This window comes from Amblyomma mixtum, chromosome 10 (genome assembly GCF_055824585.1).
Source record: "Amblyomma mixtum isolate Tamu chromosome 10, ASM5582458v1, whole genome shotgun sequence".
NCBI classification, from domain to species: domain Eukaryota; kingdom Metazoa; phylum Arthropoda; class Arachnida; order Ixodida; family Ixodidae; genus Amblyomma; species Amblyomma mixtum.
This window is the reverse complement of record NC_143021.1, coordinates 20,323,034-20,347,265: the sequence shown is the minus strand read 5'-3', so window position 1 is coordinate 20,347,265 and position 24,232 is coordinate 20,323,034. Positions and strand designations below refer to the sequence as shown.

The 24,232-nt window shown below is 49.9% G+C and overlaps 1 protein-coding gene across 2 annotated transcripts in view; it reads left to right on the top strand.

Moving 5' to 3' along the window:
* The first annotated feature begins 3,883 nt into the window (after positions 1-3,883).
* The window catches only part of LOC149325298 (thiol S-methyltransferase TMT1B-like), a 35,243-nt gene continuing 14,894 nt past the window's right edge, over positions 3,884-24,232 (top strand). The window contains exons 1-3 of one of the 2 annotated variants that reach the window (XM_089563114.1): positions 3,884-4,689; positions 8,825-8,974; positions 12,999-14,201. In XM_089563114.1, the coding sequence (XP_089419240.1) occupies positions 4,309-4,689; positions 8,825-8,974; positions 12,999-13,355 (888 nt within the window). In that variant the 5' untranslated portion in view covers positions 3,884-4,308 and the 3' untranslated portion in view covers positions 13,356-14,201. Of the gene's footprint in view, positions 4,690-8,824; positions 8,975-12,998; positions 14,202-24,232 lie in introns of those variants that run through there. The other variant, XM_089563115.1, reaches the window with a different exon arrangement.

Sequence of the window (24,232 nt, the reverse complement as noted above, 5' to 3'; positions counted from 1 at the left end):
ACCCATCAGTTTATAGAGAACCCCCTCCACCCCCCTGCGCCAACTTTCAGCCGCCAGAAAATTTCTCTCGAGTGTTTGAAGCCTCGGCCTAGAGTAAATGCAGTTATACAGTGAAAGCATCAAAGTAATCGTCGAGGGTAAATCTAAATCGTATCCCAAATTTCTCGTCAGATTTCATGATCGTGTTGTATGTTTTTTTAAATTTTCATGCTATATTTTGCGCTGGCGCCAACTTTGTAAAAGTGAGTGTCAGGTGCATGTAAAAAATTTCTTACGCGAGTCCGGCAGCCACTATGAAATGCGGATCTGTCCTGCTGGTTCAAAGAAAAAGCTTTGTCAAGAACAGCCCTTGTGTTTGGCAAAGCGCCACTGATTGTCTCTTGAATGCCGTTTCACTCAGGGCCCGTTCCATATTTTCTGCCTCTTATCAGCGTTATCGCTATGCCATTTACGAGGAACTCTTGTCTGAATGATGTCTTGTCGCTTTCTTGAGCGTCGCGGCTTGTTTGCTCAACAAGGTCGCTGTTGCAATCAACTGTGATGTTACATTGGCGGACTGCAGCTGTCGCAGCGATATACGCTGGTCTCATGCAACATGGGCCTGGTTTTGCGAACGGTAGAGGCGTTAAAATACAAACAATTCCTGTCTGTTTTTTTTAATGCCTAAAGAAAAGAATAAGCCAGTGCCTGCTATGCGCGTCAGTCAGGACTGTTCTTGACCAAGGTTCTTATTCATGAACACAATGCATCCCTTTGTTCTTTGCATTGCTTTTCGTACTTGTACTGTTCTGTCTTCTTTATGCTGTCATTGCACTCAACGCATCATTCTTTTCGATGGTCCATGCTATGGAGACCTCTTGGTGCGACAGTTTTGTCGAGGGACTCTTTACTTGGTTATTGGTGTGGCAGAGATTACCTGGCGCCATCACCCCTGAAAACTTCAATATGAGGCGCGTTTCCTAACGCTGAGGTAAGAAAGTGCTGTGTGGTGTAAGCTGATCCAGATACCACAGGGAAGCCGTAGGAAAATTGGTTATCTCAAAGAAAAAAAGGAGGGTTTCATTTTTGCTGGCAAAGGAAATGTTTCCCAATTCTTACCTTCTTTCTCAGTTTGAAATTCTTAAATACTGTTGCATGAGAGAGATTGCGCAGCGGTTGTTCAGAGGCTGATTTATTTAACAAAATATCTTAGTTGAAAAACACTGGAAGATCTACCACAGGCATTTCTTCCATTCTGACACAATGCTATATCCAGTTGGGTTAACAACTAAACTGCAGCCGCTCACTTCTGGCGACAGGGTCGGCTTTTGCATGATAAAATCATGCAGCCAGCGCGGCTTATGTGACCGTTAAGGCGCCTTTATGTGACCGCTCCTTTCAGATGACATTGATGCTACCCTGCCTGATAGGCTAGCTCTTTCAATTACTACTTGCGGTGAAGGGGCCAAAGAACTTTTAATATTCAGTGCTGAAGTAAGCTCACCGTCCAGCTTTACTAACTGTCCTGAGTCGTTTGCAAAATGAATACACCTTAAGCCCATTGCAGAGATCTCGATATGCTTGCCTATGTGTGCATCTTTAATGACGGTTTTGTAGCGTCATTTGTCAGACCTTCAGGAAGAGCTGAAAATTATCTTTTTTGCGGCATCTGAAACTGTGACCCTGAAAGTGACATGCACTTTTGATAATTCTTTATTGCGGGCTCTTGAGAAGTACTGTGTGGTGTTTAACCCTCCATTTGCAGTGCAGTGGAAGCATACCCAGGACGTGTACAAAATTTGAACGTATTTTCGGTTGAACAAGACGTAGAAACTCCGTGGCTGAAGGTGCGTGAGCACAAAATCTCGCTTCCGAACCCTCGGTTTGGTTTGGTTTATTGGGGTTTAACGCCCCGAAGCAACTTAGGCTATGAGGGACGCCGTAGTGAAGGGCTCCGGAAATTTCGACCACCTGGGGTTCTATAACGTGCACTGACATCGCACAGCACACGGACCTCTAGAATTTCGCCTTCATCGAAATTCAGCCGCCGCAGCCGGGATCGAACCCGCGTCTTTCGGGTCAGCAGCCGAGCACCGTAACCACTGAGCCACCGCGGCGGTGCCCTTCCGAACTCTTCCTTGATGGCAGCATTTTGGTGGAGACGAAACTTGAAAGCGCTCTTGTGCTTAGATTCCAGCAGTGGAATACTAGGTGGTGAGATTAATCAGGAGCCTTCTACTAGAGCGTGCTTCATAGGCGCTCTCTAAAGTCGTCCCCTTTTCCCTTTGCTCATTTAAACACTCCTCGGTGACCTTCATTACTTTTGCTCTTCCTCCTTCTCGGTTTTTAGTCAGGAAATCAAGAAAATAATGGTTAGTATTTTATAATTTTATAATAAATGCCGCTGAGCCATTGCGACCCCCCTTTGGATGTGGATCGCTGGTGGTACATTCCCCCTTTCTTTTTTTAGGCGAAGCTAAATTCGTACTAATTATTACTATTTTTCTTTATAACGGTTTAAGCCCCTTTTGCTGTAGTCGGTGCGGGCTGGCCATGAATATTTGTATTTTTTTTATTTTCCCCTCACTACTTATGTTTAAAATATTATATCATTGCTTGACGTTGGTTAATGACGCGGATGCTTATGCCAAAATCTAGGAAAAAAGAAATGTGGCTCTAGAAAATAACAAAGGAATGTAGAGCCGGACCAAGCAGAAACCGGATTGGCATCCTTTTTGTCACATGCACAGTTTTGCCACACTTCTTGTGTTGTGATTCCCTAGTGTGTTTTCTTCATAGATGTGTTTGATCTGTCTTAAGTGGCTTCCTCTGTAAACAGTTCATCTACATATTACGGCCATGCACGGTAATAAATTTTCTGATTGAAGAAGCAGGCCACCTACTAGTATGAGCATAGAATTTGTACTTGGAAAGTACTGGGTTCAGTTTTCAAGCTCCGCCAGACTCCCACCAGGTTTCAAATAGGGTACAAGCTTTCCCTCAAGATGGCGAGCTTTATTCTGGGTGGAACGCTCGCGAAGAAAGTCTCTAATCAAACCGTTGCTTTGTCGAGTCAATAATTTCTTTCGCGGTCGCGCAGTTTTCAACAGGCTCATGGAGTGAACCCAGTTATCGTCCTTTTTTTTTTCTGTTAAAAGTCAGACAGCCAGAGATGAGTCGTGACTTTCCCTATTCAGCAATCTTGCAGAAGTGCACTTCTAAGAATCGCTTTTAGCCGCTCAGACTCCTACAATGTTTAATGCGTACGCACATAGGCCGCTCTAAGAACCAGCTGGCGGCAAGGACTTGTCAGCGCCTGTATAACGCTAAAAACATGTAGCAATTCATTAGCTAAAGTTATCTTCTCTACTTTCTGTGAACTCGTGATAATAATAATAGCAACTGCCGAAGATTACAGGCTTTTTTTTTGCTGAATGGTTTGCAAAACTGAACAAACCTCAGGTGGCACAAGTAGTGTCTGAAGTTCAATATATTGTGTAGTGCTGCAGTTGTTAGGAGGACAGCTCAAGGTTTGGCCCCTTTTTTTGCCTCAACAACTCCAGGAAACAGAAAGGAGAAAAACGGTGGGTGTATACTTGGATATCACCGCCGAGACCATGCTCACTGGTCGTCATATTGGACGGTTGATAACGCCGCTTTCCGAAGAGCACTTGTTTTTCGTGAAAAACCTGCCGGCAAGCCTAGTGACCGTCTCTCTTATCACCACGACTACGTTTCAAGTTGTTATCCCAAGTCTATCGATATGGACCACTTCATGGTCGTCAATCAGCCGCTTGCAGCCTCGGGTACAAATGCACGCGGAGTTTCAGCGTGGTTTCTTCGCGTTTCGTCACCGGTGCGAAAGATATAAACACCGAGAACATTCGTTGCCAGGCTATATATCTCGGCGCACTTCTTTCCGTTTTCTTACCGCTGAGGGTCGGGACGAGGCAAAGAGGTTTTGTAGACTTGCGGTAAAAAGTGACAGTCTTTTGGTTTTTTTTTTAACGTGAGAAAAGGACGCAGCGTATTATTAGTTCGTGACCTCTTCAACCGGCTCTAAACAACAACAACAACAACTCTGTTGATCGCGAAGCTCACTTCTTTTCCACTTCCTGCCGTTTGCGGCAGAATTTGTTTGTACAGTGCATATAGCAACGACGTCTACAGACAGCAATAGGTCCTAAATTTTCGTCTTCTTATAAACAACGTAGCGCGGGCAGCCGTTCTTCGCTTCGCCAACCCCGAAATTTGATCGGCCTAGTCAAACGAAATAGTTCCAGGATTTAAAGCTTCCCTCAAGGCTGAAGTTTGTGAGGAACTTGCAAAATGGGTCTCAATGTCTTTGACCGCCGAATCCTCCTGCATGCTGCCGTCGGGACTTGCTGCGTTCTTGGCCTCGTTCTTCTGCCGCTGCTTCGCCTCAGCAGACGCGCGCGCCAGTGGTTCTTCGTGCGCCAGTTCGCCGTGGTGACGCGCCTCTGGCGAGAGTGCTTCGAATGCGTCCGTGCGGAAGTTCTGGCTCCGCTGAACGAGATGGAGTCTCACGATCCAGAGCTTCGCGCACAAGGTGCGGTTCGAGTGTTGGAGATTGGTGCCGGCTTTGGGCCCAATTTTTCTTTCATAAAGCGCAAGGTCAAGTACTGGAATGTAGACCCCAACACGCAGTTCCAGACCGCCTTCCTGGACACTCTGAAGAAGTACCCCAAGGTTCGTATCCGAGCAGCTTTGCTATTTTTTGCTTCGTTTATCTCTGGTGAATATCCTAAAAAAATGCTGGCGATCGAGTAAACAGTAAGCGTCCCAGCTAACGCGTTTGTGACCCCAGTGACTGTGACATACCACAGCGCAAAGCGTTTTGGCCTGCTGAATGAAGCGTTATTTGGAAAAAAAAAAGACGCGATTTTTTTGGTGATCAACACAGGTTTGCATACTGGTGCATTGTGGCATCAAAACTGAAGAGATTTGTACCCCCTCTTTACTTGCGGCAGCTATAGCGCAGTCCAACCGAAATGACATTGCCACAGAGGTAAGTTTCTCATATTGGGAAATGCTGAATCGACAGGTCAGTAACCGAGGCCGTATTCATTCGTTGCGGGAGAGGGGGGTGGACATCAGTCAGTGTTTAGTTACCACGCACTCGCGCAAGATTGTAGAAGTACGCAGGAAATTTCGGAAAACGTTTAGATTCAGAATCGCTGAAAACTTAATTTGTTACTTATTCTATATGTTTCTTCAATGCCCCTAGCACTGTAAATACGCTCCACTATGATGCCCCAGCTGTCCATGAATTTTTTTTCCTTCGAAATGTATACGAAAGTTAAATGTGAAAATTTGAAATAAACGGCGTAAATTAACTCTCAATATGGTCTGCCCCCTGGATGAAGTCCTCACTTTTAAAATTTTTAATTCGACAGCCAAAAATGTCCTTCGGCTACAAAAGCGTACTGCAAAATGCTACGCATAGAAACCTAGCAGGCGGACGCCGCAGACGTCAGAGAATAAGGCGTGAGACACCGGTGCCCAGAAAATCTCTTCGAGCCTATTGTCGTGTTCAGTGTTCCTCAAAGTGGATGTGCTATGTATGAAAGCTGCAGGCAAACTGCTTTATGTTAAATGTTGCGCATGCACTCATCGACTTCATCGCTTAATAGTGCACAGCGCTGACGTATGACCGCCGCGGTGGCTCAGCGGTTACGGTGCTCGGCTGCTGACCCGAAAGACGCGGGTTCGATCCCGGCCGCGGCGGCTAGAATTTCTTTGGAGGAGAAATTCTAGAGGCCCGTGTACTGTGCGATGTCAGTGCACGTTAAAGAACCCCAGGTGGTCGAAATTTCCGGAGCCCTCCACTACGGCGTCTCTCATAGCCTCAGTCGCTTTGGGACGTTAAACCCAATAAACCAAACCACAAAACGCTGTATATAACGTGTACACACACAGACGAGGTGCTCCTTCCCCGGACCGAGCTTTGAGAGTACTCACGGTGTGCGCAAAAGAATCGGAAGGTAGAGCAGCCTTATAAAGCATTGAAAATCTCTCCCTTGGAATTGAAGGACACAGTTCTCAATCGTCATTGTTTTAGGGTCGCGAGCCCATAGAACAAAACTTCCAATACTAATCAATAAGTGAAAGATGGTCGAAGTCAAGGGCAGATAGCACGTAGAGCATAGCGCGAACGCTTAAGATAGGAGGAAGCCAACCACAACATAGAGAATGTCCGGCATGACAAAAATTCAGATGTACGTAATAGGAAGCAGGCAGGGAAATTTCGTTAGCAATATATTTTGAGATTGTTACAGAAGCCAGGGATTGTGAACGGATTTGTACACCAGCCAAATAATTAGGACGCTAAGCAAAGGTGGTGATAAAATGAGCATACTTGAGCAACACATGGAGAAGTTGAAAGATTTCGAAAGAATGCAAAGGAGCAATGTGACCAAATAGGATAAAGAAATTGCAGTTTCACCGAAGGATGGATGAGACATTTTGCTTGAAAAAACTTGCCAACCTAGACACGGACCACCTCAAACCTCGAGTGCAGCGGAATTATGAACGAACCCCAAAAATTGTCGAAATGCCTATGAAAGTTGATCAAAGAAAACTTGAATAATTATACATCGATCAGCTTTCTGTCCATTGCTTGGAAGCATCATCGCTAATGCATTTATAGCAAACTTAAGCTTCAATGGAAGCTGAAAGCCTTTTTCGAAAATTCGACGAGATTCACGGATTCGAAGCGGTTAAACTTAGTATATGTATTCGCAAAATGAAGTCGCGAATTTCTTCATGCTTCTCATCATACTATCGAAATAGTGTGGATTAACTCTACATTGATGTCATGGTTTGCGATGTTTCGGATTTCCGCTGCCTTCGCCCACTTCATGCCATGTGCCGACCGAGGCCAGCAAACAACTCGTCTTCTTACTCCGAGCAAAAGTTTTTGCCCTAGGAATGTACCGCCGTGGTAGACGACGCCATCATCGGGCTCAATACCAACCTCTGTGCAATGCGGAGTAGCCTGAATGCACCCTCCGGTCTTTCAGCAATACATCATGCTTTTAAATGCTAGCACAAGACTACTTCGCACGCTTTACACGCGTGAAGCATTTCACCGCCGTTGACCTCATGGCATTCTAAAACCTCTACAGGTACCCTTTAAAGGGGCTCTGAAACACCTTTTCGGGAAATTGCATAAACCCATCCAATCGCTACATTTAATTGTCATGAACCTTTGATCAGGATAGTACTCTTTTACACAGAGCAGAGAGCCCACAATCACTCACGAAAGTTTGCGAGTCCTTTCCGACTGCTTTTCAACGCTCATGCACTCCTCTGTCACACGCTCTTGAGTAATTCTATTCAGAAATGATGGCTATTCGTTAGACTCTGGCGTCACGCCGACATCATGGCAGCGGTCAGTCAACAGCCCGTTCCGGCGGGTCTGCAAGCTCCGCCCCGAAGGAATTCCGGCGTGCGTCGGCAGTTGAGCCGGCAGAGGACCGTCCACTTTGAGCGTGCGAAAAGTGCCGAGAGAAGAAGGATGGGTGGGAATACGCTGAAATTCTAATTATTCCTACTGATAACTCAGGTTCTACAAAACGTATTAAAAAAAAAGTTGCTGGTGGCTATACGGTCAGCGGCGTCCTTTAATATCGCAGGAATACCGCACTTTTATTGAGAGTCCTCTTCAGAGCTCCTATAAATCTCGTCAGAAGTCTGCTCGAGTGTACCATGCCTCGCCCTCCAATGCTGTTAGTCCTTTTTCAACAATACCGCGATGTCTTCAAGTGAAAATGAAGAAAAAATAACTGGTGACGTAAAGACGTACACATCTTAGTAGCCCTCGCCGCCCGCTAACAATGCCTGACAAGGAGAAAACTTCGCTCACGAAGGCTTGTCGCTCGTAGAGGTGAAAGCCATTCAAAGACTGCAGTGCCAAGAGAAGCATAGTGAATTTGCTTGATAGCAGCGATAGTCTCTGTTGATAATTAATTTTCGTAAAATATTTTGGCACCTTGTGCTCCACAGGTTAAGCCCGACAGCCTTATAGTGTATTGCGAATTTTTGATAAGCACATAGTTCGAACTTGGGCACAATTTTATAGTCGGAGGGTTATACGCATTCCTCCCACTACACAGGCGTGTAGTCACGCCTATGTGAAGGCTGTAGATAGGCTTGTAAATTCGTGCTGGCGAGTGCATGTGACCGTGGTCCTGCCCGTGTGCGCACTCTCAGAGGATGGCGCGTGATAAGTAACTATGGGGGAAAGATTGAAGGCAACCAGTCGGACAAGCGGTTGGATCGCTCTAGTTTTGCACTGTGAGAGAAGGAATAGCAAAATGGGTTTATTTGCTGACCTTAAGTCTACAGCAGGTGGCAGGTCAGGCTGAGCAGTCTCTGGTTGAGAACGACGGGTATGCGGCTAATGCCCATCTCCTTGTTCGCCATACTATCATTACTATCAGTCTGGGTTTTCGCTTCCTGTGCATGGGACGTCTAAAGTTGCAACTCGAATTTTTTTCTTTTTAATTCAGCGCATGTGCGGCCCGTTCTTTCGCCCGCCTGTGTGGGGCTGTTTTTTTTCTCTGTGAATAACTTGAGTTCCTTCAGCGGCGCATTCTTAACTCCCCAAACTGTCAATTCCTCAGATCATTTCTCGCATGCTAGTTAATTTTTCAGATCTTTTCTGTGATCTGAAATTTCCGCTGCTTGCTATCGCATGGCACTGTGGCCCGGGTAGCTAAAACTCAAATACCAACTTTAGCGAGCATAATGAGTTTACCTGACCGGTGGTGTGCAGAGCATTTTTGGTGTCTCTAAATGCGTGAAAATTACCTTTTTTCAGGTGGAGATGGAGCTCTGGGTTGCCGGGTACGGGGAGGACATGCGCGAGGTTCCTGACGCTCACTTCGACGTTGTGCTCACGACTCACCTTTTCTGCTCCGTTGGCTGCGCCGAAAAAGTACTTCAGGAGTGCAGGCGTGTGTTGGTCAAGGTGAGTATAAAGCTAACAGAGTAGAAACCTTCTCATCCCGGCTGAAATTTAAAACTTGGCATATGAAGTTCATTGCATATATACGTCGCCTCTTTAGCTCTAGTACCTCAGTTCCCTTTGCAGGCCGTGAAAAGTGAGCGTAATGTCCTTAATTGCTCAAAAGACTCGAAGGTTTTAGACACCGTTCTTTAGGTGGAAACTTCATTTTCAGCACTCATTCTTTGCACTGAAATTGATCACACCAGTTGTTACCACGTTTGAAGAGACCAAATAACAGTGTAAAGGCTCTCGTAAAACTTTACCTAGAATTCTTCGTGATTGATTTGCAAAGTAACAACGCAGCAAAAACAATGTTTCGCGTTTTCGTGAAATAAAAGTTTAACTTGCCAGGTTGCTTGCTCACTCAATCACTTACTCGCTCACTCAGAACTCAAGAACTGCCGACCTCTTGGTCCTGAGAAATGTTCTCTGCGTATGAGCGATCAGCCTTGTGGTGACTGTCAGGAAATTGAGAGCCACTGCTAAAAGAAACTCGTCCTAAAAGGATCAGCGCGTGCTGATCCACGCCACTTCAATTGCGACATTGGTTCGTCGGCGCATGTAGACGTTGTTGTCATTGTTTAGCAGTAAAAAGATATTTTGTTACATTTCAACATATAGATATTTGCATGCTGTCGAGACAAAACAGGTTCCAAGTGCCTTTGCATGCGTCCTGAGGTGACAGTCATACACCGAGAGCTCAGAACAGGGTGATGTTTCTACGTGTGGTGTGACGTTTGCGGCACCATGATAGCACAGTTCTGATCAGGCAACGAGCCTTTATATTGAAAAGGTGATTTCACCGGACTGCAGAAGGGCTTCGGCATACTGGGGGCGCTATATATTAACAAATATTCCTGAGCCCACAAGACGTACAGGCACATTCCTTACGAATTCTGCTGCGTTCTGATATTTTCGCGGTTTCTTATGGATCTTTGTCCTCGCTTTCACTGGAGTGAGACACACGGGCGGGTAGTAAAAAGCGTGTAAACAGAGTAAAAAGAAGCGCATCATACCTGTCTTGTATTTATGAAACACCTGTTCAGTGTTTGGGAAGATAATAAGGGCACAAGGGGCGGTAATTTCTGAGAGAAAAGGGTGTATAAAAAAGCAGGCCTCGTTGTTCTCGCTTTCCATGTGTACTCAAGATGTTGAATCTATACTTGTGTTGAAAGCAACCCGTTGTTAATGAAATAATCCGCACAAAAGAAAAAAAAATAAAAGCAGTGTCGCTATGTTACACCAAATGGTCAAGTGATAGCTAATCTTGTTTCTACTATGATTCTGTTCTTTCATTTATTCTGGCTTAGCTAGCTGCTATTAGCTACTATATGTACTAGGATTAAGTACACAGTTTGGAAGTTTTATCCATGTATTAAGCTGTGCTTCTTAATTCGCATCGATTCGGGCAAGCACCGTCCTGTGTTACGTGAAGTAGTTGGCTATGGTTTGCGGTTTCACTATGGTCATCGTTACAGAGATCACACGCAAGGCCAAAATTGGAGGTAGCCATCGTGTCGAGTACAATCAAATTAGATTGAACATCGTTTTTGGTCCAAATCTGAGACCAAATTTCGGGTGTGGGCTGGGCGAAATTTTGGGAGCAGCCCTGGTCAAATCTGGAGGTCACCACCTTATTGGGCCCATTCAAAATAGCCTGGATATTGATTTAGGTCGACATCCAAAAAGGTAAATTTCGGGATAAATCGAACGAACTAAATCATAAATCGAAAGACATCCACAGGGTGTTGCTTATCAATGCTGCCAAATGCGAATAATCGCGGTTTTAGTTTTCTCACCCTTTGCAGAAGAGCCTTCCTCGTCAATGTTGCTGTTTTAAAGTTCGGCGCAAAGCGCATGCAGACCATCTACCGCTAGAAATTCATGTCCAAGGTTCTCAAAAGCAAAAAAGCGATTGCTACCTGGTCTGTCATATGCTCGCGAAGCGAAACATGGTTTGCTACGCACATGGTTGCAACCAAGGAAAAAAAAACGCAAGTTAAATGTAAAATATTAAGAGAAGCGCGATTCTGCTTAGGCTGACTCGAGAAGCACTCCTCCTTAGCGCAATCACACTGGGTTCATTAAGCGGCATCCCTAGGTTCGAAAAATGGCCAATAGCGACAGCATATGCAAAAGTACTTCGGATTTTTCTACCTGCTCACTTCATACCATCGCCACTGCTTCAACACACATATCTGAATAGCAGTTTAAAAACGTAGGAGAAATCTAAGTGAGGCTTTGTGATTAAATTACTGCGGTAATATCCCTAGGCAAACGAAATTATTCCGGAGCCCTCCACTACGGCACCTCTTTCTCTCTTTATTCTATCATTCCTACTTTCCTTCCTTCCGTCCCTTCGGGTGTCCATGAGATGTGAGACAATTACTGCGCCATTTCCTTCACTCAATAATTTATTTTTCTGTCAATCTTCTGAGAGCATTTTCTATTAATTGAGCAGTGTTATATGAAAGTATTGGCAGATATTTATAACGATTGCACAGCTACCATAGTCCTCCATAAAGTCAGCAATAAAATTCCAATAAGAAAAGGTGTCAGGCAGGAGGACACGATCTCGCCAATGCTATTCACCGCTTGTTTACAGGAGGTATTCCGGGGCCTGAAATGGGATCAGTTGGGGATAAGAGTTAATGGAGAATACCTAAGTAATTTACGATTCGCTGATGACTTTGCCTTTCTAAGTCACTGAGGACAGAAGCTGCAAAGCATGATCAATGAGTTGGACAGACAGAGTAGAACGGTGGGTCTTAAAATTACCGTGCAGAAAACCAAAGTAGTGTTCAACAGTCTAGCAATGGAAGCGCAGTTCGCAATTGGTAGCGAGCGGCTCGAAGTAGTAAAGGAATCTGTCTGCTTAGGGCAGCTAGCGACCGCTCATCCTGATCATGAGAGGGAAATAACTACAAGGATAAGAATGCGGTGGAGCGCATATGGCAGGTTCTCTCAGACCGTGAATGGCAATTTACCTATATCCCTCAAGAGAAAAGTGCACAACAGCCGTATCTTACCTGTATTCACCTATGGAGCAGAAATGTGGAGGCTAACAAAGAGGGTTCAGCTTTAATTAAAGACAACGCAGCAAGCTATGGAAAGAAAAATGATAGGTGTAACGTTAAGAGATCGGAAGAGGGCGGAGTGGGTGAGGAAACAAAGGCGTGTTAATGACATCCTAGTCGAAACCAAGAGGAAGAAATGGACTTGGGCAGGGCATGTAATGCGAAGGCAAGATAACCGCTGATCCTTAACGGAGTGGACACCAAGAGATAGCAAACGTAGCAGGGGGCGGCCGAAAGCTAGGTGGGCAGATGAGATTGAGAAGTTTGCAGGGATACGGTGGCCGCAACTGGCAAAGGACAGGGTTAATGGGAGAGACATGGGAGAGGCTTTTGCCCTGCAGTGGGCGTAGTCAGGCTGGTGCTGCTGCTGATGGCGATGATGATGACCAGCAGCGGGCCCCACACAGCTGTTGTGCTAGAAGTAAAGCTCCCAAAAATCTGTGAAAACCCTGACGCTCTCGCCACCCAAGAATATACAAAGCCTGAATCAAAGCCCTACACTTGTCTTTATATCGGCGTAACTTGCACGCGGAGAGATCATGGCGGGCACGGACAATGCTGCAGCTGCATGTCATGCTGTATAGTCTGTCGACATCCTCGGTATGGATGGCATAAAGAAAGCGTTTCACCTCCCTTTTCCGCCGGGGGCTGCACAGCCATGAATGCGAAGATTGGCAATAACAGATACACTTGAGTAAAACAGAAAGCGTGAGCATAGCTAGAGAGATGTCTGCCTAGATCATAGGAGAGGCCTTGGTCTCTAGCAGCTTTTTAAATTTATTTATTAGAGGGACACCATTCGCATCACGGCCCGCTGTCGAGCTGGCGCTCCAAGCGCCTCCAAAAATCTGCTGCGGCGCGGCGCCTCACTAACCCTAACGCGCCGCGCCTGCACCTCTGGCATGCAGCGTCTCAACAAGCCCCTGAAGCCGAGACCCACCCATACCTCGCCGGTGTCAACTTCTTCCGACGCGGCCGCCGCGGGGCCTACTCCAACCACGCTTACAGCCATGTCTCAACCGGCTGCGTTCAACACCGGCCACACCACCGCGCCCATTCCCGTCGCGTTCACCGACGCTGGGAGCTCCGAATCGACAGCCGCAACGCAGCCGGCGACGTTCGTCACCGCCGCTTGCGTCCACTGCTGGCCAACTCCACGCATTAAGGGAAGCCAAGAGCTTCGGGCCCACAGACGCATCGCAGTCGACTGCGTTCGTCGCCGCCGCCAGTGCCGCCGCACCTACTCGGACCACACTTCCCGCTGACAGCAAGTCCAGCACCTTGGTACCTGCGTCGCAGATTGCGGCTCAGGCTGACGACACAGCAGACATGGACCTTACGGCGTCCCCGGTCGACGGCCATCTCATTCCGGCCCCTGAGGTCGGCTGGACCACCATAGGTGCCTGCCATAAGCCTGCCTCCGCCACCCGGCCCCGCACCGAGCTCATCACAGTTGCCATCCAGCTTCCCCCTGGGACCCTCAACCCCAAGATACCGCTCTACGACGTCCTCGCCGCAGTCGTCTCCGCTGCACAACTGTCCTCCGAGAGCAGTGCGGAGATTACCCTTCAGGCCAAACCAGCCCAAAGCCTCGTCTATTTAAAAACTCATTCCCCTCTCACCGCCCACCACCTGCTTTCTATCACGCATCTTCAACTTCACGGTAAGCCTATCACCATTAAAACATATGCCCCTAATCCTCCCATCTCATGCCTCGGCGTCATCCATAACGTCGGTGGCCACTTCACCCCTGATGACCTCATGCATGATATCGAATCATTCAAAACCGATATTCTTGCTGCTCGTATGATGGGCACCACTCAATGGGTGCTCATAACTTTCGCTGGAACCGTAATCCCCCACTTTGTGTATTTCAAACGCGTTGCCTTCCGGTGCCGTCCCCATAAGCCTAAGCCTCCCACCTGCACCCGTTGTCTCGCTCTTGGACACCGCGCCCACCAGTGTCCACAGCACAGCGTTCCGGCAAAGTGCCGTCGCTGTGCTACTCCTCTACCCGCCGACCCTTCCGCTCATGTATGTGTCCAGCCCTGGTGCGTTCATTGCCAGGTAAACACCCACCCCTCCCTCGACCCCACTTGCCCCTTTCTCCTCGGTAAGCAACGTGAGTGTGCCAAAGCTGCGTAGCTACGACGCCTAGCTTTGCGCCGGGCCACGCAACCCACCCCCTCCTCCTCCTCTAATCATGAACCTCCGTCAGCTCGGGTCACGTCACCACCAGGCTCCTACGCCGCCAAAGTTAAAGGCTCCTCGGTTCCAGCGTCCCTTTCCAGCGTCTCTTCCACTGCACCACCCTCTCCATCCCTGACTGACGAGAGCCGCTCCTTCGACCTCCGGCTCGCTATGCTGGAACGCCAGCAGCGAGAGCAACAGCGCATTTCCCACGACCTACAACAGATCCACGCCTTGACCCAAACCCTCCAGACAACCACCTCCTCTCTTACCTCCCAGCTTACCAAGCTAAATGAGCACCTTGCCACACTCACCACTCCCTCCTCCACCGCCCAGGTCACCCCTTTGGCTGATCTTCTCGAAACCACCACACAGGCACACCACACTCGCTTGGTTCAGCTAGAGACATCGGTTCTGCAGATTCTTACCACCCTCCAAGCACAATCCAAACAATTAGAATCCTTCACTTCTACGCTCCAATCCATGCATGAGTCACTGCCCCCGACCAAAAAGAAGGAACGCGTACCCTCACGAAGTTCTACCTCTACACTATCATAATGGCTTTTGGCGAGGACCTCGAGATTGTGCAGTGGAACTGCCGAAATCTGTGCCATAATAAGACCCCCCTCCACCAGTATCTACTCGCCCGCCCCTACCTGCCCCATTTTCTCCTATTCCAGGAGACCCGGACGGCCCGCACTGTCCCAGGCTACCGCGCCTACCATGTCACTACGGCCACACCACTTGCGTCTATTTATGTACGTAGCGACGTGCTCGTGGAGCCACTTAATATCCCCTCCGTCCTTCTTAAATATTTAGTTGGTGTGGTCTATTACCACCCTTCTTCCCGCGTCTCACTCGCCCTTTTGTCTTTCTACAACCCCCCTGTTACCACCTCTTTATTTTCCGCCCTGGGCAAGTTCCTTCACTCTCTTCCTTTTAACTCCCATCTCCTCTTTGGTGGTGACTTTAATGCCCCTCACACACTCTGGGGCTACCCTCAAACCCTCAAACCCGGCCGCCTCCTCCACTGTCTGGCCCAGGAACGCCACCTCACCCTTCTCAATACTCCTGGCTCCCCTACTCGAGCGGGCACTGCCTCACAGCGCCCCACGACACCCGATCTCACTTTCTCTCGGGGTTCACTTTCTGTCGTGTCCGGTCGCTGTGTTGAATGCAGCGAAAGACGCACACGGTACTTTTAGACTTCGTTTATTTAAAGCCGATGAGGGTGCGACCAGCGTCGACCGAGGCAGGAGCCGAACTGGCCGCCCGAAGAAAGGAGGGAGCGCAGAAGCGTCCACGGCAGGGAGTGGCTTCCCAGAACAGGAGGAGGGTGCGGGGGCGCACCGTGGGGGGGCATCCGGCGACAGCGTGCGACGAGGGGCAAGCGGTCGTTAGGAGGAGGATTGAGTGGTCGTTAGGAGGAGGATGCGAACTGTCGTTAGGAGGGGAATGCGAGTGGTCGTTAGGAGGGGGCGCACACACACAAAAGCAAGGGGACACAACACTTCCTTCCCCCTTAGAAAGTTGCCTGGTATCGTGCAGGGGGTCGGCGCTCACGCGTGGAGGCGCGCTGGCTTTGTGCGCTCGGGGGAGAAACACTTGTAGGCTGGCTGTTGTTCGCTGTGTCTCCTGGGTCTGTCCTGGGCGAAGTCTCTTCTTCCGGGAAGAGGTGCCAGGCTATGTGGGAAAATGGTGCACGTGTTCTCTCCGCTGGCGGACAGCTCTCAGACGGCGTCGTAAATCTACGCAGCTGGTTGAGATGTCGGCGTGCTACTGTGCCATGTATGTTGACGAGCCAAGAGCGCAGGCCTATGCGTCTGACAATTGTAGCTTCCTCCCAGCGTGGCTTTTTCAGAAACTGTCGGGCGAGGACGCGCTGCCCCTCATTAAGCGTGCCGCAGCGCGGAATTGCTTTTTCTTCCCGGAACGTCTCTGCCTTTGGCTCGGGGAGGATGGCTGTGAGCTGGGTTCGCATTTCACGCTCGAACATCATTTTCGAGGGGGTCTCGCCTGTTGTGCTCTGAACCGTCGTGTGCTGCTTGAAGAGAAAGCGCGCAAGGCGGCGCTGCAGCGAGCCTGTCTGATCTCTTTCAAGGGCGCGTTTTAGCTCGGCTACGTAGCGCTCGGCTTGTCCGTTTGTCGCTGGGTGGTAGGGGGCCGATGTAACTGATGAGATCCCGTTGTCGCGATAAAACTTGAGGATCTCCGCAGACACAAACGGTGTTCCGTTGTCCGACACTACCTTGCGCGGCAGGCCGAACGTTGCAAATAGTGATCGGAGGTTGTCAATGACTGCTGCCGAAGTCGTCTGTCCCATTTGCCTTATCTCAAGCCACTTTGTGTAGGCATCTACGACCACAAGGAAAGTGCAGCCCTCAATTGGTCCTGCAAAATCAATGTGCAGTGTGTGCCATGGTGTGTCTGGCTTTTCCCATTCTGGGACAGGAGCTTTCGGCGGGGCGCTCCGGCTGCTCTGGCAAGGCTTGCATTCTCGCACCACTGTTTCGATGTCGTTGTCAATGCCAGGCCACCACATGTAGCTTCTGGCACACTTTTTCATTGCAACGATGCCCCGATGTCCGGCGTGGATGAGAGACATAGCTTGTGCGCGTAGTTCTCTCGGCATCACAACTCGGGACCCAAATATGATGCAGCCGCGATGGGTGCTCAACTCTGTAGCTCGCCTGCGGTAAGCGTCGAAGTTGTCCCCTTTGAGTTTATGCAGGTTGCCTTGTTGAACAGCTGTGTAAACTAGCCGGAGAGCTGCGCACTTCTGCGTAGATGCTGCAACTGTGCCTGCTGTAAGCGGAGGTTCTGGCAGTGCTTCGAACATCAGAACGTCTCCTGGTGGAAATGGTTCGTCAACAGTTGCGTCTAGTGGCAGACGGCTTAGCGCATCGGCGTTTTGATGTTTACTCCCATTGCGGTAGACCAGAGCGTAGTCGTACGCTGAGAGTTTGATGCACCAACGTGTCATTCGCGGAGACAAAGTTGGTGGCATAGGCCTTTGTGGTCCCAGAATGCCCAATAGCGGTCGGTGATCGGTTATAAAGGTCACCTTCCGGCCGGCAATGTACTGGTGAAAATGTGTCGCCGCGTAGACGATGGCTAGCCCTTCTTTGTCAAGTTGAGCGTAGTTGCGTTCTGCTTGCGACAACGTACGTGAGGCGAAGGCGATGGGAGCTTCCCTTCCTTGCTCGTCAGTTTGCGATAGAACCGCGCCGACTCCGTACGGTGATGCGTCGCAAGCCAAAAGCAGAGGCTTCCTTTCGTCGTAGTGGCGGAGGACTGTACATCTTCGAATCAGGTCTTTCAGGGCATCGAATGACTGCTGATGGCGTGGCGACCATGTCCATGTCACATCTTTCCGAAGGAGTTGGTATAAGTCGTTGGCCACGGTAGCTCTTTGTTCCAAGAACCGGTCGTAGAACGTCAAGAGTCCGAGAAAAGCCTGTAGCTCCTGCTTGTTTGTTGGTGCTCGTGCTTCTGTGATCGCTCGCACTTTGTCCTCGGTAGGGTGAATGCCTTCCGCATCAATTCGGTGTCCCAGAAATTGCACCTCTGGCACCGCAAAACAGCACTTCGATTTGCTTATGCACAAATTAGCGTTTGCTAGCCTTTCGAGAACGAGCTCTAGGCGCACTGCATGCTCTTCAGTGGAAGTGCCACTGATGATGACATCGTCAAGGTAGACACAAACTCCTGGGATGCCCTGAAGCACTGTCTCCATGAATTTTTGAAATATGGCCGGGGCTGCAGCTACGCCAAAAGGCAGTCGCTTGACTTTGTACAAGCCTTTCAGTGTGTTAATTGCCAATAATTCAGCAGTTGACTCGCTCACCTTCAGCTGCTGATACGCCTGGGTGAGGTCCAATGTGCTGAAGACTCTTGCGCCACGCAGTACACTGAATACTTCTTCAGGTGTCGGTAGCGGGTAAGAGGACGCTTTAGTCGCAAGATTGACGGTGCTCCGGTAGTCTCCGCAGAGGCGTATGGTTCCGTTCTTCTTGCGAACTACGACAAGTGGTGTGGCCCATTGTGAATGTTGCGTCGGCTCGATGACGCCTTGTTGCTCCAGTTTGTCCAACTCCTTTTCCACTGAAGCTCGGAGAGCAAACGGCACCGGCCTGGCCTTCAGAAATTTGGGTTGCGCGTTGTCCAACAACTCCAGTGTGACCGGGGGCCCTTCGTTTCCTGGAATCTCTTCCGAGAATACTCTTTCGTATTTCTCTTGCAGTTGCTCAACCATGTTCTGGCTCGGCGTCTGGTGTATGCCGCATATCATCACGCCTAGTGGAGAAAACCAGTTTCTCCCTAGAAGGCTTGATCCTGTGCCCTTCACAACAAGCAGAGGTAGCGTATGGGTCTGGCCGTTGTAGTTAACCTGCACGTTGGCAGAGCCCAATAGTGGCAGATTCTGTCCTGACCACGTTCGCAGGTGCGTGTCGTCTTGTTGCAGGGCTGGTGCGTCAGATGGCCATGAAGTTCGGAACGTGTCCTCACTGATCAGAGTACAGGCTGCGCCGGAGTCCACCTCGAACTTAATCAGCTGGTGATGTACGCTTACTTCTGTAAAAATCTTCGGTCGCGTGCCGAGATTCATGGTGTTCAGGTCGTACAACACAGATAATGTTGCTGATGTTGTTCCATGGAGATCAGATAGCGGCGTATTCTCTGAGGCGTTGACGCTGTGATTAGGCTGGGAAGGTGACTTTATCTTGGCAAGTCTCCGTTTCGTAATGCATGCTCTTTCGATATGCCCTCGCTTGTGGCAAAAATTACACGTGGCTGACTGGAATCGACATCCCTGGGGGTTGTGTTGGTCGTCACACCGCCAGCAGCGTTGTGCCTTTTTGACCGATTTTACAACAACAGAAGGCTTGCGCACCTGGGTGCTTGTCTGGTGTACCGGCTCGGTGTTCCGGCGAATCCCTCTCTGCTGGTGACCGGCGCTCTCCGCTCGAACGGCGATGTCGTAAGCTTTGCTGAATGTGAGGTCCTTCTCAGCGAACAGGCGCTGCTGCAGTGACTCGTCACTCAGTCCGCACACAAATCTGTCGCGTAACATCACGTCCAAGGGAAGCATGGTGGTGTTAGCAGAAGAAGCTGCGTCTCCCTCCTGCCCGGTAGCTGTTGTCGACAGCGTTCCAAAATTGCAGTCGGCAGCGAGCTTCTTGAGCGCGGCTTCGTAGGCGCTCACAGTTTCTCCTCCCAGTTGATCTCGTCGTTGGAAGCGAGCCCGGCTGTAGACCTCGGATGGCCTTGGGTCGTAGTGCTTTTGCAGCGCTTTTACGATGTCGTCGTAAGACACTGCCGCTGGTGTGCTTGGCTGAATAAGGGCGCAGACAGTATCGTAGGTCTGCTCCCCGCACAGCGTCAGCAGGTTGGCCCTCTTCAAGGCTGGGTCTGTGATGTTGTTAGCTTCAAAGTAGAACTGAAGGCGTCCAACCCACGATGACCACGATGAGCCGTTGAATTCTGGTATCTGATTGGGAAACCCTCGCGTAGCCATGGCTTGTCAATAGCGTTGCGTAGCGCGGGTCGAATCCACTTTCTCGTCGCCACTGTCGTGTCCGGTCGCTGTGTTGAATGCAGCGAAAGACGCACACGGTACTTTTAGACTTCGTTTATTTAAAGCCGATGAGGGTGCGACCAGCGTCGACCGAGGCAGGAGCCGAACTGGCCGCCCGAAGAAAGGAGGGAGCGCAGAAGCGTCCACGGCAGGGAGTGGCTTCCCAGAACAGGAGGAGGGTGCGGGGGCGCACCGTGGGGGGGCATCCGGCGACAGCGTGCGACGAGGGGCAAGCGGTCGTTAGGAGGAGGATTGAGTGGTCGTTAGGAGGAGGATGCGAACTGTCGTTAGGAGGGGAATGCGAGTGGTCGTTAGGAGGGGGCGCACACACACAAAAGCAAGGGGACACAACACTTTCATTTCACTGGCAAGTGACAGCCGAAACTCTTCTTAGTGACCACTATCTTGTCCACATTTCCACCTCTCTTTCCCACATCCCTCGATGTCATCCGGTCACTCATACTGACTGGCACGCCTTAGGCGCTAATCTCGCCTCTGACTCCTTTCAATCCTACGACGACTGGACGTCGCGCATCACTGCAGCGCTCACGTCCAGTAGCCGTCGTGTTCGCTCTTGTCACCCACTCCCAGACACAGATCCTCACCTACTCCGTTTATGGCGTCGCCGTAAACGTCTTCAACGCTCCTTCCGCTGCCAACCCCACAATGCTCAACTTTCTTCCCGGATCACTGCTCTGCGGGCCGAGATCGTCGCCCACTGCGCCTCACTCGAGCACTCTCGTTGGAGTGCTCTTTGTGACCGTCTTGACTCTGCATTGCACTCGCGATCCACATGGTCTCTCTTCAAATCCCTCCTTGGCACTAAGCCTGCCCTTGCTCCCACTCTAGCTAAAGCCCTCACTCAAGGAACTCCCTCCGATGTTTTTGATCAGCTCGCCTCTCTCTATCTCCCGCCCCCTCTGGCACCCTCCTACCCGGTGTACTGCGGTAGACCTAACCCCGATCTGGACCAATCCTTCACTCTCCGGGAGCTGGAATCGGCTCTGGCTGCTAATGCTACACGCTCGGCTCCCGGTGAGGATGCCATTACATACACCACACTTCGCAACCTTCCTGACTGCGCCAAAGAATTCCTCCTTAAAACCTACAATGATGCATGGGACAGCGGCTGCCTGCCGAGCTCCTGGATCTCCTCCCTCATTTCTATGATTCCAAAGCCGGGCAAGCCTCCCTCTCTCTCTAATCTCCGCCCAGTCTCCCTGAAATCATGTGTTGGTAAGACCCTTGAGCGAATGGCCCTGACTCGCCTCTCTAATTTTCTCGAGACGAGGGAGTTCTTCCCTCATTCTCTCATCGGCTTCCGACGCCACGTCTGTGCACAGGACATGTTTCTGGTTCTCCAGCACACGTTTCTGTCACCTACCCCCACTCAAATTCACGCACTTGTGACCGTCGATGTTCGCAAGGCCTTCGACGGTGTTTGCCACGACCACATCCTTTCCCAACTCGCCTCCCTAGACTGTGTTCCCGCATGTACTGTTATATCCGCTCATTCCTCTCTAAACGTGTCGCTCGCTTTCGAGTCGACACCTATCTGTCCAACCCCCACAACCTCACCCGAGGCACTCCTCAAGGTGCTGTTCTCTCTCCTACCCTTTTTAATCTTGCTATGGCCCCTCTCGCCTCCCAGCTAGCTGAAATTCCCGACCTGCATCATATATTTTACGCCGATGACATCACTCTCTGGTGTTCGTCTGGCTCTCCCGGTCACGTACAGGACACCCTGCAACGTGGCCTAGATCTCATCGACTCCTTTCTCACCACTGCTGGCCTCTCTCCTGCTCCTGAAAAATCCGAGCTCCTTCTCCTCAACTATTCCTCATACCAGCGCTCACACAACCAATTCGTCTCTCTCCACCTTTCTGGCCCTCCCATTCCTGTCGTCACGCAGTGCAAAGTTCTTGGCTTTCCTTTGCATGCAGCCAAGAACGTGCAAGCCCCCCACCGTGCTTTCACCACCTGCCACTCCGTAACATACCTCCTGCGGCGCGTGGTCACTCGGCGCTCAGGTCTCCACGAGGCTCATGCGTGCCGAGTTGCCCACGCGCTGGCCCTCAACAAGGTCTTGTACTTTGCACCCCACGTTTCCTTCAATCAGACTCAACTTAACGCTCTTGAGACTGCCCTTGTGGGCCTCTACAAGGCAGCTCTAAACCTCCCTATCACTACCTCTACTGCAAAGAACTTTGCAACAGGCCTCTTTCATCCTCTCCGTTCTCTGCTCTCTCTCCATCATGACTCGCAGATTGCCCGGCTTTCCCTTACCCGTCAGGGTCAGTGGTTACTGACTCAAGCGGGTATCTCGCCCATTCCCTGCGCCCCGTTTACCTTTCCTATTCCCACCCCGGCTCCCAATCTCCGGATCCTCCCCCTTCCGTCCAACATGTCCCCCGTCTTGCACGCCGGCCGTCGTCATGCGGCCGCACAGCACCATTCCCCCCTCTTTGATACCCAGGGTGTAGCTTACACGGATGCCTCCTTCGTGGCTCCTCGAGGTTCCTGCGGCTACGCCCTGTACCACCCCCACCTCCCCGCTCCTGAAACTCACACCAGCGGGCCGTTTCTACGCCCTCCGGATGCATTGTCCCTCGAGGTCCTCGTCATTGCGCATGCCCTCCAGTCATTTGCCCTCCTTCCCTCTCTTCAAGAGTACACAGTCTATTCAGACTCACAAGCCGCTATACACCACATACAGAAACGCACCCTAACCCCTTCTCTTCAACAGGAGGTCGAACGAGCGGTCTCCGCATTGCAGCCTTCCATTCTTTTCCTCCGCTGGGTCCCTGGGCATTCAGGGATTGACGGCAATGAGCTGGCTCATCAGCTCGCCCGTGACACACTTTTCCGGGCACCGTTGATCCCCTGGCCCAAGCCCTCGGAGGACGGTGGGAGACTCACCCTTCGCCGCACCATAAAAGAGGTCTACCTCGAGCTCCGCCTCGACAAACGCCTTTACCCTCCCCCTCATCCATCACTCACAGTGCCGGAGGCTCGCCTTCTTCGGCACGTTCAAATGAATACAATCATCACCCCGTCTCGCCTCTTTCTCTATCGCTATCGATCGGACCCTTCCTGTCCCAACTGCCCCTGTATCTATGCGGACCTTGCTCATTGCCTCTTCTATTGCTCGGCTGCTCAGCAGTCGGGTTCGTACCCCCCACGTTCTTTATCCATCACCACCTGGCTCGACTGGCTTGGCGCTGAAGGGGAGGAAGAACAGCGACTTCTGGTCGCCCAGGCGGTCGACATGCTCGGCCTGTAAATTTTGGCCGAATAAACGTCTTCTACTACTACTACTACTTTATTAGATACTTTATCCCTTTACGGCATTGCAAAAGCGGAGGAGGGGGGGGAGGTTACAAAAAGTGGTGAAGAATTCAAAACACTGCACATTAACAAAAACATCAAGCATTACAATTCTTGTCAGACAATTAAAGCATGAAGAATAATATCACCGTTGTGAATAGCCACAGTATCGGGTAGCAGTATGTTCCATTTGCAGGCCATCCGTAAAGAAAAGGAGTAACGAAGTGGGTTAATGGGAAAAGACTAATCTGTTTGTTTTTTTTTTGTTCGTGGTTCCTTCTTCGAGAAACATAATAAGTTGTTACATGTATTTTTCGCGGTCAATACCTGTGTGTGAGCAATATACGCTATGGAATAGCTTAAGGCGAAGATTTTCCTGGCGGTATTTCAGTTCAGTCCATCGAAGATTATGTTTGCTGCTGTTCATGCTTAACTTTTTATCATTTGTTTGCCAATAACAAATAACAAATATAATTACCAATTACAAATATAACTCCCAGGCAGCACGCCAGCATTGTACCAACAATGGCTCATTGTTGGAATACATTGGCATCAATATTGGGCTGGCATTGGCATAGGAGCACATTACTACATTTTCCAACCTTGGCCCATACTTCATACCAAGATTGTCCCATTGTTCAGCCATTCTGGCACTGCCAGTATGGGCATATCACTGGCCTATCCACTCATACTTCATTGGTCCTGCAAGTATCGGTCCAATGTTCAGCCATGCTGGTACTACCAATACGTACTGAATATCAGCTATTCCATTGATGTCCCATTGTTGATGCCAATATTAGTCCCATGGATAGCCATTTGGCCATACCAATATGTACTGAAAACCAGCTACTCCTTTCATATACTCCATTTATATCCCACTGTTGATGCCAAGATTGATATGTTCAGCCATTTGGCACTGTCAATGCAGACTAAGCACAGGCTTTTCCATTCATGACAGCGCATACAACCTGTCACATCAGTGGCTGAAAGATTGGCATGCCACTGCCCTTTTCTATTTACTACTCACCAGTAAAGCCTATGTTAATT